This window comes from Nothoprocta perdicaria, unplaced genomic scaffold (assembly GCF_003342845.1).
Source record: "Nothoprocta perdicaria isolate Ctin4 unplaced genomic scaffold, notPer1 scaffold_83, whole genome shotgun sequence".
NCBI classification, from domain to species: Eukaryota; Metazoa; Chordata; class Aves; order Tinamiformes; family Tinamidae; genus Nothoprocta; species Nothoprocta perdicaria.
In genome coordinates, this window is record NW_020456121.1 from 1,598,064 (window position 1) to 1,614,650 (window position 16,587).

General features: G+C 36.1%; 2 protein-coding genes across 2 annotated transcripts in view; both read left to right on the forward strand.

The window, feature by feature from the left end:
* The window catches only part of CCDC141 (coiled-coil domain containing 141), a 53,182-nt gene extending 48,366 nt beyond the window's left edge, over positions 1 to 4,816 (forward strand). Inside the window, exons 26-29 of the mRNA XM_026052110.1 lie at positions 2,481 to 2,638; positions 2,736 to 2,865; positions 2,960 to 3,125; positions 4,570 to 4,816. Coding sequence (XP_025907895.1) covers positions 2,481 to 2,638; positions 2,736 to 2,865; positions 2,960 to 3,125; positions 4,570 to 4,699 — 584 coding nt within the window. The 3' untranslated portion in view covers positions 4,700 to 4,816. The remainder of the gene's footprint in view (positions 1 to 2,480; positions 2,639 to 2,735; positions 2,866 to 2,959; positions 3,126 to 4,569) is intronic.
* Positions 4,817 to 12,027: 7,211 nt separating this feature from the next.
* The window catches only part of TTN (titin), a 231,130-nt gene continuing 226,570 nt past the window's right edge, over positions 12,028 to 16,587 (forward strand). The window contains exons 1-3 of the mRNA XM_026052057.1: positions 12,028 to 12,118; positions 15,181 to 15,384; positions 15,943 to 16,230. Of these exons, the coding sequence (XP_025907842.1) occupies positions 12,028 to 12,118; positions 15,181 to 15,384; positions 15,943 to 16,230 (583 nt within the window). The remainder of the gene's footprint in view (positions 12,119 to 15,180; positions 15,385 to 15,942; positions 16,231 to 16,587) is intronic.

Below are 16,587 nucleotides of genomic sequence, written 5' to 3' on the forward strand. Positions count from 1 at the left end.
GACACATTTAGGCTTAATGTCTTAATGGAATTGAAAAAAGTCTGTCTTATTCTATGTGTTATATGCATTTCTTTATAGTGATACAATTTTGTGCACATCAGGTCAAACAGCATTTCACCTAGAAAATATCTTTTACATAAAAAAAAAAAGCCCTTCAGAAAAATTTTGTTTTATTTTTTTTATCTTCAAGCCATGAACCTACTTGTCTAACGCATAATAAAACAAAGGGAAAGACATTTTAGAAAGGTGCTTTATTTTGGGCAAAAATTTACTTGTTTATGCCAGCTGGTGTTGTGTAAATTCTCTTTTATGAGCAGATTTACTGCCATTTCTGAACTGAATAAAGAAGAGGAGATGAAGCCTTTTTCAGGAATTATGAATCATGAAACTTCAATGTTAGTTATACATCTGGGTGGAATGCATTGGCATTTTGGTCTGTCTATAGTGAAAAAGTGCCTTCATGAAGATAGACTCTGTACAACAGTATCTATTGAAAGAAATAAGTGAAAGGAGGGAGTAAAGAACAAACAGAGAAGGACAAGAGGGATGTAAGAGAAGAAGAATATATGAGGAAAAATACAGAGGGAATGAGGAGGGACATGGTAGTGGAAATGTGAAATAACTCTCCTTGTTTGCAGCTCTCYTCCTTCACTGAAATCAATAATATCGAGGACTTTTTGTTAGTGTTGCTTTATAGTGCCCTAGCAATCTTTGGAGAAAAATTTGTCCTAGATTCCTGATTTAAATATTCAGAAGGCAGGCATTGAAAATTTCCTACTCCATTGCCACCCTCGATTCTGTCCTCCCAACATTAGTGGGCAGGCTCAAGAACATCCATGGCTACTCCTAAGGAATGTGTAATTTCTTTCTTGGTAAGACTGGTCATATTGAGTGCCTGTTCGTGATTTATGCCAGCTGTCTGCTACAAAGGTGCAGAGGCATAAACTTGCTTCTTCTATTGAAGTGATTGAAGCTACAGATCCCAAATCTGAGTTGTTTGAACCACTGGGAAGAGCTAGTAAGATCTGAGGTCAACAGGAATATGGAAAGGTAAAGTTCATATCGGCTTCTGTCCTATATTATAACCTCAGACTTACAGTTTATGGAAAGAACCTAAAGCAGCTATAATGAAAGCTTATGGCAAGTAGGAACTCACCTAAGCAATGGGTTTATTAATCKAGAGAGTGAAAACACCTGCTTGATCATTCTGGGATTCCCACATTTGGCTGAAATAGTCACAGATTATATGTATTTTAGGCTCAGATGTTACTGGATGCTTTTGTGAGTTATACTGGTATTTGCTTTACAAAAGTGCAAAATTATTTCTTCTAAAACAGTGGAGTGGTGTTGTCCCMACTGTGAACAGAATCAGATCTTCTTATATATTGAACATTTTACCAAATTGCCATTTGAGAAGCCTGCTGTCTAGTGTTTTGCTAAATAATTTGGACATATGGTGCAATTTATGATAAGGAAGAACAACAGAACATACCTTGATAGAAAAGTACTATGGGTTTTTTTTTGTTATTTGTGTGTAGTTTTGTGCATCAGCATCTGGGCTGCTTTGGATTCCTTGTTTTATGAGTATTTAGCTTGAGTTCTGAGCTTGTTTTGCTTTTTAATGTGTGCCTCAAGATAGAATGTAAGTGAAATTTAAGGTAGCAGCAAGCATACTTGATCAGCATTTACTGATCAAGTAAATACGGCCGTACAGCTTGTTAAATAATGTGTCAGAAAGCAAGGTTCTGATTTAGTACACTGATGAAATTTCTTCAAATTATTTTGATGGGTATTTTGATTTGGTCATGCTTTGTATTGGCTCAGATATTGGTTAGCATGAAGCCAGAATAAACTCCTGCTCAGGTGTCTCTCATTAATGCAGTAGAAAAGAAGTTATGTGCCCATGATTTATCTGAATCAAATCTGTGTTGGATGATCTGGTAGTATGTGGCTTCAGTACAACTGATGGCCAAAATAATCATTGTGACCAAAGTAGAATCTGAGCTCTGTTCTGACCTTTAGCGCTGCTGTGGATTTAGAAGCAAAGTTTGCATAATTCAGCAAAACTTCTGTGTGGAAGAATAGGAATCTAAGCAAGGGAAGGAAGAGTGTTATATGTGYTATGTAAACTAAATGTAAGATTTGCTGTCTTGACTGTGTCCCCTTAAATTCCTGTGTGGAATATTTACTCTCTTCACTGAAGCACAATAATTCATGTATTTCTATCTACACAAAGAACATGACTCTTGAGCTTCACCATGAAACTAATATTACTATATTCATGCATGGAAGTCTTTGATGCTTAGTATCTGTGTGTGAAACTTTCCATTGTTTAGATAAAAGACGTTTGCCAACTACTATCTTGCAGAAAAATTCTGAGTTCCAGACATCAATAAAAGCTCTCTTTGTCATGCTATGTGAGTGTTATTTTGCTTTGATTCCTTTAGTTGTACCTTTAAAATACAGCAGATTTTTTTCAGTACAAGGAAAACAGCCAGACTTCATACAAAGATTTGGACATACAACTCTACAAGAAGGGGAAGATTTAATCCTACATTGCAGCATATATGGAAGACCCAAACCACAAGTCTCCTGGACTAAGGATGATATTCCAGTGACAGCTCAAGGAAGCATCAGTGTATGTCTTAATGTTCTTGAAATATTTCTTTGCAGGAAGATAATACATTTTGAACATGCTACTAATAATCTCCTATGTACATTCTATTCTTTTACAGATTGAGAAATTAGGAGACACCTATTACCTCTTAAAAAGAAATGTAGTCCTTGCTGATAGTGGGAAGTATATCTGTGTTGCCAGCAATGAAGTTGGGAAGGCAAACTGCTCAGCTTATGTAACAGTGATAGGTGATTCACCCTGGCCAGCTGCCTACTTTTAGGCTCATTACTATTCTGAATTAGAGACTTTTGGCCACTTACTGATGTGCATGTTTTGTTTCAGAGAAAAATAGCAATGCAGAAATTTCCACTGTAACTAAGACTAAATCAGAATGGGAGCGTGAATACCTGTCAGAAAAAGTGAGTGTCRCTACAGCTGAACTAGCACAAGCTCAGGACGCGTTTTACGTGAGAGGTCAAAGGCCTGTGGCGAAACATCTGCCAGTAAGGTAACTTGCAACTTGATCACTATCACATCTAGTTATACTGTAGTTGCTGTAATGACCCTAATGTATGAAACACCTGTAGAACAGACTTTCCAATCCTATTAATTTTTGAATAATGTAAATGAAGTGCCTAAGGTTATGCCTTTTGCAATTAATAATTCATCAGAAATTATAGTTCAGAATTCTCTTAGTTTAAAGACACTTGACAGAATTGAAAGTAGAATTTACATGGAATAAGGTATTTAGATCAGTGAAGTAACTTTTTTAATCTTGGTGTTTTACACAGTTCAGTCTTAATTTAGTATCTAGACTAAAGGCACAAAATATTCTGGAATTTTAAATGGATATAACCAGGTATTTTTGTGGTGTGGAGATAAACTTTTGTCATGGCATATGAATATGCTATTTGTTAGCCTACCTCAAATAGTTATAGGATTCTATGCACTTTCAAGGAGTGAAGATGTTTGCCTTAATGTGAAGTATAGACTCTTTGTGTGAGAAAATAGAATAAAAGGATTCTACACAGCAAAATTTGGATTGTAATTTGGAGTAGGGAAAAACTTGTGTGCTTAGAAACCAGAATTGCTGTCAAAGGTTTTCAAGAGGGAAAAAAGTGACTAATTCTACTGATAGTGTTTGTTACATGCTTGTGAAACTAGTGAGAATGTTCTATGGTGAAAACCTGGCTTCAAAATGACATAGTCAAGTGGAAAGTGTTTAGGCCAATGTAATGGGAAGGAGACTCAGTCTCATGGCTCTGAACAAGTAATTGCTGATGTGATCTGGAAAGGTAGTTGCACGTTATGGAATTGCTGGTCTTTCACTGTCTGTTTAAAATATTAATTTATGCTATTCACATAAAATTACCAGTTGTCTGAAAAAAAAAATAAATCAAAGCAGGAATGGTGGGGTTTTTCTTTTTTTCAAGTGTGGTTGTCTGTCTAGATAAAGATCAACTTGTAAAAGGACAGGAAAATGATTGCATATGTTGATTCAAAAGCTGCTCTCGCTTCATCAAAGATTTCTGTTACATCTTCCCTTGTGTTGGTCTGGAGTTTCTCTATCACTGAAAGAATGCAGGCATTCCAAAGCAAAAAAAAAAAATGCATCGTCATTTTAATTCTACACAGGGCAAAGGAACAATATCTATCAATATGAGTAAAAAGCACTGATTGTATAAAAAAGGTTAAATTTCACCTCATTTTTATTCATCTCTTGTATTATTTCTACCTAAAGCAGGTGATGGTTATTAGTGCTGGTTAGTAAGACAGACAAATTTTGGCTTATTCATGTCCTGTCCAGAATTACTATATATTTGATCTTTAGTCTCTTAGTACATCTCAGATATATACAACAACCTATTGCAACCACTGCAGTGTTGCTTATGAAAGGGAATGCTACATCTGCTGCTAATGAAAATGGATGATAATTGCCCCTTTTTTAACAGGTTTAAAGAGAATCTCTGCCTTCAGAGTGTCTATCTTGAACTTGTGAGGTCAGAAGAGATCTGCTTCAGTTTGGACTGTGATCCTCCCTTGGCTGCTACAAAGGATCAGAAGACTGAACGAGACACCTAATTTACTGCCATTGTCTGCAGTGTTCCTTAGTGGGATATTGGCTGAGGGTCAGGAGAAAGGGAATCTTTGAGTGCCATTCATTTTCATTTAGGTTATAATTTGTACTTGATTTCTCTATAAATATGTCATTAATAAAAATTCACCTGTGCACAACATTTATTAGAGAGTGATTTCTAGCTTTGTTTTATTCTGGATTATTGGATAGCTGTAATAGAGTAAAATGACAGAAGAGAGACATTAGCATTAAAATTGCTTGTTGGCTTATCAGTTCCTGCTGTTTTATTCTTGTATGAGTTTCATAAGTGCAATTTAAAAGGAATTTGAAGGATGATATACAAGCACTAGTGAGGGGGGAGGCAATTTTACTTCTTCCACTTACTATTCTTATTTTAGACTATGGAATTCTTCACACTAGTGTGTGTGTGTGTGTATATATACATATATATATATATATATAGGGAATTCAGACCTAAACATGGTCCCTGAACAGGAACTTGACAGAAAATGCGTGCAGTTGCTGCATATTACTACTGTCTAAAGGACTGGTCTATGAAATGATACACAAGCTAGTTTCAAACCACAGTCTCAGTTTAGCCAAGGATTCCCCAACTATATGGTTGCTCAAAAGCTACGTTTTGGTCTAGAGAGTCTAGAGAAAAGTTAACCTGAAGTTGAATCTTTTGGATTGTTGGGCAGATGATTAGCAAGATGATTTTTTTTTCTCCTCTGTCTCTAGAGCAGGACATTTGGAGTAGCATCCACTTGCTGATTGAAGAAAAAGTAGTTCATAAGGAGATTGAGATTGGCAAACACTTTCATGGGCATTGTAACCAAGAGAATATCAAGGTAGATGTGGGAATATCTATTCCTCACCTCAGCCCTTCTGATTGCAATTCTGAAAGTCTTTTCCAGACATGGTTCGTGTTAGCCGGGCATCCATTTCAGCACACTGCATGTGGCCTGGCCAGCACAACAGATGCATATCCATTTTTGCCAGCTGCCTATTGTATATCATTTTGTTGTTATTTATGTAAGCATTATATTAGGTTAGGCCTATGTTGGGTCTATATACCACAGGAATCCACTTGTATTTCTAACGCAGAGCAAATGGGCACAAGCAGTGCAGCATCTTYGGGCTTCCTCCAAGGTAAGTGTCACCTGTACAAAGTGGAAACAGCAATAATATACTGAGAGTTTTCTCGTTCGCCTAAATGTTAAAATCTGTCTAACAAAATGTGGGCAGGATGATAGAAATTTATATTTCTCTCTAAATTAAACTACAGGCCTAGTAGAGAGGAAGTGAATTGAAAGAAATATCATGTACATGTCCTCCCTGATCACATAAATCTCCTGCTTGACACTCTGGCAGTCAGTGGCATCCTGCCCACAGGAGAGTCACAAGGCTGTTTGTGTGCACACAAATATAGTAGCTGAAGACTGAGGCGCTTGCTCCGCTTGCTTACTCTGCATTTCACAGTTTTTTTTCCAAAACGGAATGGAGACAAATATCAAGCATCCTGTGCATCTTATATGATTAGATTTCTATCAGCTGAGTGTGCATTGTCCATTTTATTTAAAGATTTAAGAGAGAATAGAATACTCTTGTGTGTGTGTGTTTTTAATTTGTATTTATTTTCATAGGACTGGCAAATCAGGTGTCTCAGAACATGGAAAAAAAACATGGAAGATGGAAAAAGAATGTATGTTTATCAGCTGCACTCCATAAGTGTGGCATGTAAAATTATTTCTAAAAAGCAGTCTTTCTGTAGAAATGAAATTTTAGAATTCAGTGGCTGCTGCTCTTGATTCCTCAGCAAGCTTGGTTAGGGAGTTGGGTTCTTTGTCCTTTTCCTCTTGCTTGTCAACCTGCAAGCACAACTTGAGATTTAGTACTTGAGATGTGCTTTTTTTCCCCAATCTTTAATGTATCACAATTTCATTTTAAAAATTGTTAATTCTTTACTAAATCATAGATGAGGCAAACAACAAATTTATGTATATGTTCTTACTTATGGTTTGCTACAAAATTATTTTTATAAATAGGTAAAATATTCAACCCTCTTTTACAAACAAGGAGCACAACTATAGCTCCAAATGATCCCACTGAGTGGATTACTTACAAGGCATGGTATATGGTTTCCTTCCTTTCTGTAAGCCATAGATGCACATAAATTTGTATGAAAATCCTAAAAAATTGGCAAAGCATATATATTTATTAAATTCTGAGGACTATCTCCATCCTCCAATTAAAGGATATCCTCAATATTATGGTTCAAAATATTGTTTTGTGGAAGGAAATAGAACAGCTGGATATTGCTWAATACATTCCTTAATCAAGTTCTTTGATTTTGATGACTGGTCTATGCTTTTTTAAGTGAATTTCCAAGGAAATAATTTTTTAATCCCTTCCTTTTTCTGCATATATAGATGTAGGGAAATAATATGTAAATAATATATAAGGAAAGTTTGCAACATATGTGCTTTTATGTCGGTAAATTCTTGTCTGTGCTTCTTAGACACTTACAAAGACATGATCTGAATGGTGGCTGTGAAGTTAGGCAATACAGAATCTGATAACTATTCGGGCATCCAGGTAAATCCAGTTAAGATCCCAGTAAGTTGATCACCTGTAAAGTAGCTAAAATAGTTTCAAAGACTGCTGTTCATTAGCTCTCTAATACTTCTTGTGCTCAGCAACTAATAGTGATTTTTTTTTGGTAATGAATATAACAATTTCCTGTTAAGAACTTTTAACTTGTACTGAAAAAGATTAGTAGAGGTTGTATAATTAGTTGTGATAGCTCAATTAAGAGTTGTTAACATTTGAAAATGCTGCAGCTTTTCAGAAGCCAACTACCTGCCACAAATGCTGTTAATGGGAACGTTAACGCAGCTCAAGTACTGAAAGTTCTGCAGGTGTCCTTGCAAAGTATCATTTAGAGCTTTTGTGGGGAATTTTTTTTTATGCTTTGATTTCAGATGAGGATAAAATGGTTTGAAGCTTCTTTCTGTGCAACTCGCTAGTTAGCATGTTTATGCTCAGCACATAACACTACACTGATGTTCAGCAAGTAAAGGAAGAAAGGAAAGGTTGTGAATTAAAAAAGAAATAAAAATTTGAAAATGTCACTTCACAGAAATACTTCAAAACCTTAGTTAAACACTAATGTGAACATTTTGTCTCTAAGCTCTGATTATTCRATCTTGATCTTTCAAGGCATCTTCACATGAGCCTATTAAATTGTTTCTTTTGTGGAGCGCCACTCATGAAGTCATTGTTAGAATGAATMAAAGGGAATCACATGTAAAGGGCTTACTGTGGTCCATTCCACGGTGTTTCATTATGTTAAAAATTGCATTTCTCAAATATATTATTGCCATACAATATGAGATCTATACCATAATCATATTGTCCATGTACAGTTCATAATTAACTTCTCATTCTTACTTTACAATACAGTATTGTAACAATATTGTTACAATAACAATAGGAAGCAAATGTTGACATTTTAATAATAATTGCATTTTTGTCTGTCTGAAAAAATAATTCTCTATTGTTATCTTGATCTGACTTTTCCTTGCTCCTGGAGTAAAGGTAGAATGCGACATTTTCACCAGCAGTGCGTTTGCCATGCAGTGCTAAGACAAAAGCTACGCTTCTGGTTTATTTTGTAGATCTTATATGTGACTCTAAACAAAATCATGAATTTTACTGGAGACGATTCTGTTAACAGAAGGCATGCAGGAAACATTGATTTCATTTCTATATCAGACAGCAAAAGTAAAACATGGAGAAAAATGGAGGCAAATTTTTTAGGAGGSAAATAGGTTTAGCAGGTTTAATAGGTTTGTTCCCTTGCAGGAACAAACATGCTGTGAGGATAGCACTCATACAGCCACGGAATATTTTTTAATGTGGATCTTGGGAGCAACTGCCTGAAGTCCCTTGTTTGATATGTACTTGATTTAAATGCGAGTAATCTTAGCTATGTGCTTAAACAGTTTTCTAGGTAAGAGCAGATGTGGGGTGGCAGTGACAGAGCTGCAGTGCCAGTTAGAGACAAGAATAGTCTTCTGACTCGTGACCCCTGTTTCTGAGGGAACTTATCTAGCAATACAGTTAGCTGGGCAGGCTGAGGCAGTGAAAACACGTGAACTAATAGGCCCGTCCATGTCTAATTCACTCTGTGGTCTGCATGAGGCCTTACAGACATTGAAAAAGGCTTTCAGAATTAARTTCTGTGTTTCAATCAATTGCAGTACTTGCTTGTGTTCCTTTACGTTCACAAAGCTCACATTTCTGCACTTTCAGTATTATTCATTAAATTCAGTTCCTTGGAACATCCTTGGAACTGCCAACAGAAAGATTGTATAGGAAAACAAAAGAAAGTCTCAAATCTGTATGCTACCAGATATTATTTTACAATTTGTAATTATGGGGAAAAAATCWTTTAATAGCATGCCACCGAGCTCGGTTCACTTATTTTGTCTGGTGATTGACAGATGCACTTGGGGTTTTCTTGGTTATTTTTTAGAATATGAGAAAAAAGCTGAATCTTACTCATAGGACTACTTCTGGATTGCCCATGTCAAGTGCTAAAATTCTTTGTTACTTTTGTCTTATGCTTATGACTTAGGAAATTTGCAATGGCTTGGTAAAYTTGGCGTGATAAACCCGACTGAGCTATAAACCAGCATGTTTCTGGGGCAGATTCACATTTCCTCAGTGAATCCCTTTTGTACTTCCAAAATTAGAGTTGCCAGTCAAAGCAGCAAGTGGTGTATGATTACACGGAGTGGATCCCCTCTCCCAAAATACTTTCTTTTGGGAAACCAATCAGCAGTGGCTGTGATGTGACGCTGCAGACCTGTCAGCCGAGCTGGGGTATATAAAGTAAAACAACTATGTTAGCACTTCTGAGCAGTCGTGCATTCCCCGCCTCGCCTCGGGTGTAGGGATTGCAAAAAAACAAAACTACACTGTCACGACTGTGTAGTTTTGTTTTTCTGATTAGAGGCTCTACATTTCTCATGCTGGGATTGTCTAAAAAAACATACTCTGGATAAGGACGTCGTTCAAGAAGCTTTCGTTGGGCTTAGCCCACTCTTACAGGCACTTTGAGAGATCAGGTTAGTAGCATTTTTTTTGCTACTCTATTTTGTCAGGCATGATGGTCTTGATGTGATCTATTTTATATAAATGTGCATGCATGGGATACAGGTACCCTGGTATAGACATGGAGTGTTTAAGTTTTCTAAGTTTTTCTAAGTCTGGGGTCTTAAATTTCACGTGATGAGTTCTAGAAACATTCAGCTTTTTATTTTATATTATTTTTTTCTTCTGGGACACTGTTGAAGACTGTTTAAGTCAAGATTTTAAAAGTGCATGAAAATCCGCTTATCTTAAAAACTCTTTTCTTTGGGGAGTGTTCAAGGTTATGCTACTGAGAGATAAACTGAGAAGCTCCAAGAATAGCTCTGATAAAATGCATATGGTATCAGCTAAGCACTGATGACTTTTTAAGGGAATCAACTGCTAAGGTATCAATTACACGGCAGCTCTGGAACACTTGTCTGCTGTCATTCATAGCTAGGAAGGTTATTTTTGGAGCATGACATTTCAGATGCATACCTTTTAATGTTAATTATTCAAAAAACCTTATAACTTTTCCTTAACTCAGTCTTAATTATGTTTGATTAAATGATTTCCAATCTCTTCTGGAGTGTGGAAATTATATAAGTTTGCCTTATATTTATTTACRTTATAAATTTATTTCTGTATATATTAGCTGATCTTCAACATAGTTATAACAAGTAGAAATTAGTGAATTATGTGATAGATATCTGTCTTCATCTTTTTTTCAGAAAACAAGTTTTGTGATGTGATGAAGTGTTGGTCRTTTTTCACTGAGGCACACTTTTTCTCCTAAGAAAGCTGAAAAATATGATAAAAATCTATGTCAAACTGGAACAAGTATTCAGAAAACTAGTAAAGGCATTAAAAAGCAGCACAAAACCCCAACACAATATCTGTCTCTGCCCTTTTCCACTTTCTACATGTAGATTCCATGACACTGATTTCAATGAGAGAACTTATGTCATGAGTAATTTTTATCCCATTTAAAGATAGCATAAATTTGGTTCAAAGCGAAAGAAAGTGAAAAGTGAAAGTCTTCTCATTATTTTTGAAGTTAGGTCTGGGACTGTCACAAAGCCAGACACAAAAGCCAAAGTAAACAACAATAAATGTGTGAGTGAGGTTATTTTGAGAAGATTATGAGGTTAATCCTTATTTGGAAGACATTATATACTGATATAGGAGCATTTTTTAATGAGAGGAATTTCAATTTCAACTTAAAAGGTGTAGAACACTATTAAGTTTTGAACTTTCTGAAAACCTTTAAATGAATTAATTTAAATTCAATAAGTAAATTGATATGAATTGATAAATTCATAGTAAATAAATATGCTCATGCAAAATATAGAATAGTTCTGACAGAGGAACTTTCCTGGTCGCAGTGTGCTTTTTCCAAGTAGGATCTCATTTCATAGGAGGAGAAGGCAAACTATTTTTCTTTTGGATTTCACATGGATCTGCAGTTGTTCAAGCCATCAGTGTCAGTGGCTACCTTATACCCTAGCTCGCATTTCAAAGGTGGCTGCCTCTTCATATTCAAAATTCCGCTGAGATACTGTCTAAGAAACAGTTGAATTTAATCTGCATCTTTAATGCCACTTTCTTCTGTATAAAGTTCACTACTTAGATTACCTTTAAAAGGAGGTTTCTCAGCATTTTTTWAATTAATAAAAGCCAAATAGATTATAGACATTCATATTTTGTTTAGTTTACTACTCAGTGACTTAGTTGCCTTCCAATTTGAAGCAGCAAATATTTCTCCTAACAAACCATTTTCAATTCATTACAATAAACTTTTATGTGGAGATAATTTCCTCTTCAGGCAAAGGAGATTAATGGAGAAATAGAGGCTAGATGACCTGCACAAGGTCACACAATGAGTCAGGGAGAATATCAGCAGCAGAACTTTGTCTCCTGCTGCATGCTTGTGATGCCAAACCAAAGCTTTGCTAAATATAACAGTTTTGCATTTGACTCAGTGGTGTAAGAGTAAGTTGCTACACAACTTTGTCAAAGCCTGCATTTATTCGCATCTCAGTGGGCAACATGTGATTTAAACCTGAGACTGATTATGAGTAAAAACAAATATTCCTAAAGTCTAGTGAGAAAAATATGCATATTGTAACAACTTTAAAGAGTTTGACTGCTGATATCTAATTATGTGTTTGTTGCTTTCAGAGTGCCTGTAAAGATGACGACAAAAGCACCAACATTTACACAGCCGTTGCAAAGTGTTGTGGCACTGGAGGGTAGTGCCGCAACCTTTGAGGCTCATATTAGTGGTAAGGCTTTGATCTGTCCTTGAAAGATTTTTTTTCTTTGATAACATCTATGCTGTATAAAATGAATGAAAAAAACTTTGATAGGTCATACTCTAAGTGGATTTAGATGTAATCTGTATCTAAAGATCAGTGTTGATATGTGAATATACTCACAATATGAGGTGCTGTCAGTGTTCTACAAACATGCTGCGTCAAGCTGTTCATAGTTCCAGGGGTTCCCAGGCCATAGCCAGTCATCTGCCAGCAAAGCTGGTGACCATATATGTTCTTATGTGTGTGTCTCGGATGAACAGGCAGTAATCATCTCATGTGGTAATAAGACAGACTGAGGAATTAAGGTRCAAAAGGGGTGGCGTATGGCAGTTCCTCACTGGCCCTGTGCTAGGCATTGAGTTTCTACCTTCTCTGCAATTCCCTTAATTTTACTTAATTTCAGAGTTCTTCCGGGGGCTGAAAAGAAAGAAATCTAGTTCCCTGTGAAAAGGGAACACTGAAAAGAGTAGCACTACATTACTAAATAGAAGTGCATAGATGACAGTACAAGACTAGATTAGTATAACTAAGTTGATGCAATTTCAAAGTGCACCACATTTGAAAAAAAAAACCATCATTTTGCCAATTTATGCACAGTGAAAATACCCACAAAGTCAATGCTAGAATGTGCTAAATGGCCCTACAAAACCTGAGATAACTTACCAGAGAAACCAACACCCTGTTGTAAGAGTGCCTCTGACATTGGCAGTGACTAAGAAGAAATGACATATGTTCCTGCTGAGGGATTTATATTGTCTTACAGGCATTAGCAATATGATGACCCACATACCATAAAACACGCTCCTCACTCTAAAACTGCACAGATGCTCCAGGACAGGTGCAAGCACAAGGTCTATCCATATGTAATGCTCTCTGACATCTATGATCCACTGTATGGGATCAGTTGGATCCTTTGGCTAGCAGGGCTTCATACATAGTTGTTTGAATACCTCCATTTCTGTGGTCTAAATCAAGGATATTATACCATATTTTGCTGTTTGGCACTATAGTCTTCTGTTAACCGTTCTGGCCTTCTTGCATTGTCAATATGTTTTCTGTGAAAATTTTCTTTCAAATAGAACCRCCGACCGTTAAAAAGAAATAGATAAGTGTATCACTTGAAGTAGTTGAGATGCTGGCTAAGCATGTGATTTCAGCTATTTTCATTTGTGTGATGTCATGGAGAACATAGGAGAGGAACCTGATTTCTTCTAAGAGGATATACAGCATTTTTTTTCTAACTGTATGTACCATATTTATATTTTAGCTCTACATTTTATGTATCCTCTTTCTGGATTTCTGGGATACCTCTCCTGGTGCAAAACCATTACTGAAGATTGACAGATCTGTCAGTGACTTGATAGTTTTCCTAATGCATAAAAGAGTGGTGAAGGATTTATCTCCTGAATTTATTGCATAAATCACAGAGTACACAGTTTTATTTCTGCAATATACTCTATCCTTTTTGCCTACCTCAAATTTTGATTTATAATTCAGACTGTATTTATCTCTCATAACACTCCTCTTTTATATATGAATCAACTAGTCATGCAGAGCTGCAGATTGAATCTAAAGAGCCCAATTAATCTACGAGTATGAAGAAGATCTTAGCAACCATATGAGATATAGTTTTACAGTCTGTAACACTTGAATGAATGAATTCTACCATTGTGTTAGACAGTGAATTAAATGTCACATTACAAAAGCTTAGTATCTGATAAAAGTAGCCTGTATCTCCATCTGCAATAAAAAGCACAGGTCTATAAGCTATGATTCACAGTAATGCCAGCAGCTAGGACTTTAATATGCCCCTCATGARCACTCTTGTTGAATGCCCTAACTTGAGCAGTGAAGTTGCGGGATTTGGGGGTGCGTTTTCTGCTGTGTGGCCGCAAAGCTCAAAAAACCCAGTGACAGTTTTGAAACTGAAGTGTCCTTATAATAAATATTCAAGTAATAGCATAATTTGGCATGTATCATATACACAGTTCAGGACAAAGTATCTATATTCTTAAGATAGACCTTATTTTTAGTCCCTTGCTCTGTAGTGTGAGACTACCAGAATACAATTAGGTTTATAATCAAAGGTTTCTTTTAGTCAAGAATTTAGGCTTAGATTTTCAAAAATGGTGTCTAAATTTTGGTCTTTCGAACATGCTAGTTTGATACATGAAAATAATTTTTAGCTTTTAAAATGCGTGCCTTGTTTGATCTACAGCATAAATGCCTGAATTAATCATTATATGATGCTGCACCAGGAAAAACAAAAATTGCTACAATGTTTCAAAAAATTCCCTTATGATCTAAAATCATAATTTGAAGCCGAAAACTTAAGTGGATCTAGTTTGAACTTCTTTGACTAGCAGAGCCTTGCTCATGGCGCTAAGTCCAAAGGAATAATTTATTTGAACAACAAAAGCTGATTTCAGTTAACTGTTTTCCATCAAAGTCAAGGAGTAATCACTCCAACAAAAAAAAATCCACAAGAATTTTTGATATTGATATCGACCACAGCCACATTTTCAGCTGCTTTATTTCCCTAAAATCATTGATTGCTAGCATAACTATTTAAATTGGCTGGAGGTTCTGATTTTTTTTGTTTTGTTTTCTAATTATTGCACTGGCTAATTTTGTTAGGAATAAGCAATATAGCTAGCTTAAATAGCTGAAATACTAGCCATAAATAAATAAATAAATAAGACACACTTCCCAAAAATATCCCAAGCCACAAATCATTGCAAAGTTGGTTTGTCCTTCTGCTCATTTTCAAAGCTGATGAACTATTTTAAACTCAGGTGATCTCCTAAATGCAATAGGAAATGTATCTCTGCCATTTTCCTATTGTCTGTGTATTTTAAAGGTATTTCTGAAAGGAACTTCTTTTACCACTTTTTTACTGGAAGTGCAATCAGAGATCTGTGCAATGCCATGACACCTCAGCATCACTGGAAGTAACTGTGTATGAGCACGTGCATGAGCAACTGTGGATTTGCAGCGTGTTCAGTTTCTTTTTCTCCCTTTTTCTCTAGGTTTCCCAGTTCCTGAGGTGAGCTGGTATCGGGATGGCCAGGTTCTTTCTGCTGCAACGCTGCCCGGTGTGCAGATCTCGTTTAGTGATGGCCGCGCTAAACTGGTGATCCCCACCGTGACAGAAGCCAACAGCGGAAGGTACACCGTGCAAGCCACCAATGGATCTGGACAAGCAACTAGTACTGCCGAGCTACTCGTCACAGGTATTGTGCAGCCAAAATGGTACTACACTCGGTCGTGAGACAGGGAGCAATAGTAAAAAGCCAGGAATACCAAAAATTTGCATTTAGAGCACATAATTAGCAAAGAACATTCCTTTTCTGTAGCAGTCCAGAGTTCAGTAGTTTTCAGGATAGCCCCTCACAACTTTAACTACTAAAATGTTAAGCATAATTACAAACTCATTCCCTAGCCTATATGATATTTGTGGAATTATTTGAGAGCCAGACCCACTTACAGAGCCAGAGCCACCCATGGTTATAATCAACACATTCGCTGATCCTGAAAACTTTTGTAGTAATGGGCATTGAGATTTTACACACATTAATTTAAAAGAAAAAAAAAGAATAGAAAGATTTCTGTTTTTTGGTAAAAATCAATTCTTTGAATGTCTGAGAATGAATTCCTCTGTCATTAGCAGATAGAAAAAGATRTAGTGAAAATGTTTAGTACATACAGACTTTTTTAAAACTGCATTGTAAAATCATTTTTATATTTGCCATTATTTTTACATTTTTGGGTTTTTTTCAATAAAACTGCAGCTGCAACAGCACCACCAAACTTCTCACAACGACTACAGAGCATGACTGCAAGACAAGGAAGTCAAGTTCGACTTGACGTGAGAGTGACTGGAATCCCTACACCTGTGGTGAAGTTTTATCGGGATGGAGTAGAAATCCAAAGCTCCCCCGATTTTAAAATTTCCCAAGAAGGAGACCTTTACAGCCTAATTATTGCAGAAGCTTATCCTGAAGACTCCGGGACCTATTCAGTAAATGCCACAAATAACGTGGGACGTGCTACTTCAACAGCCGAATTACTGATTCAAGGTAATAGAGCCGAAATTGTAAGCTATGAAAATAAAAAATCATACGTTGTTATAATGTTAGGATATGTACTACTTTATCAATAAGTTCATTTGTAACTTATTTTTCAGGAGTTAGTAATTTACGGTGAAATTTGCCTTTCCTTTGAAATTTGACAAAGATCTTTTGTTGGAGAATTTGAAGGACTATTTCTCCAAGGTCTTCTTTGAACTGAGGATAAAGATGACACAATCTCAAATGTTTTCACAGTTATCTGTCTATAAATAGTGCAGGAAAAACAGATGACTACTTAATTATTTTTTCAATGGTTTATTTATACTTTATATAGTTGGTATTGMCCATTTACTACTTCTTGGAACT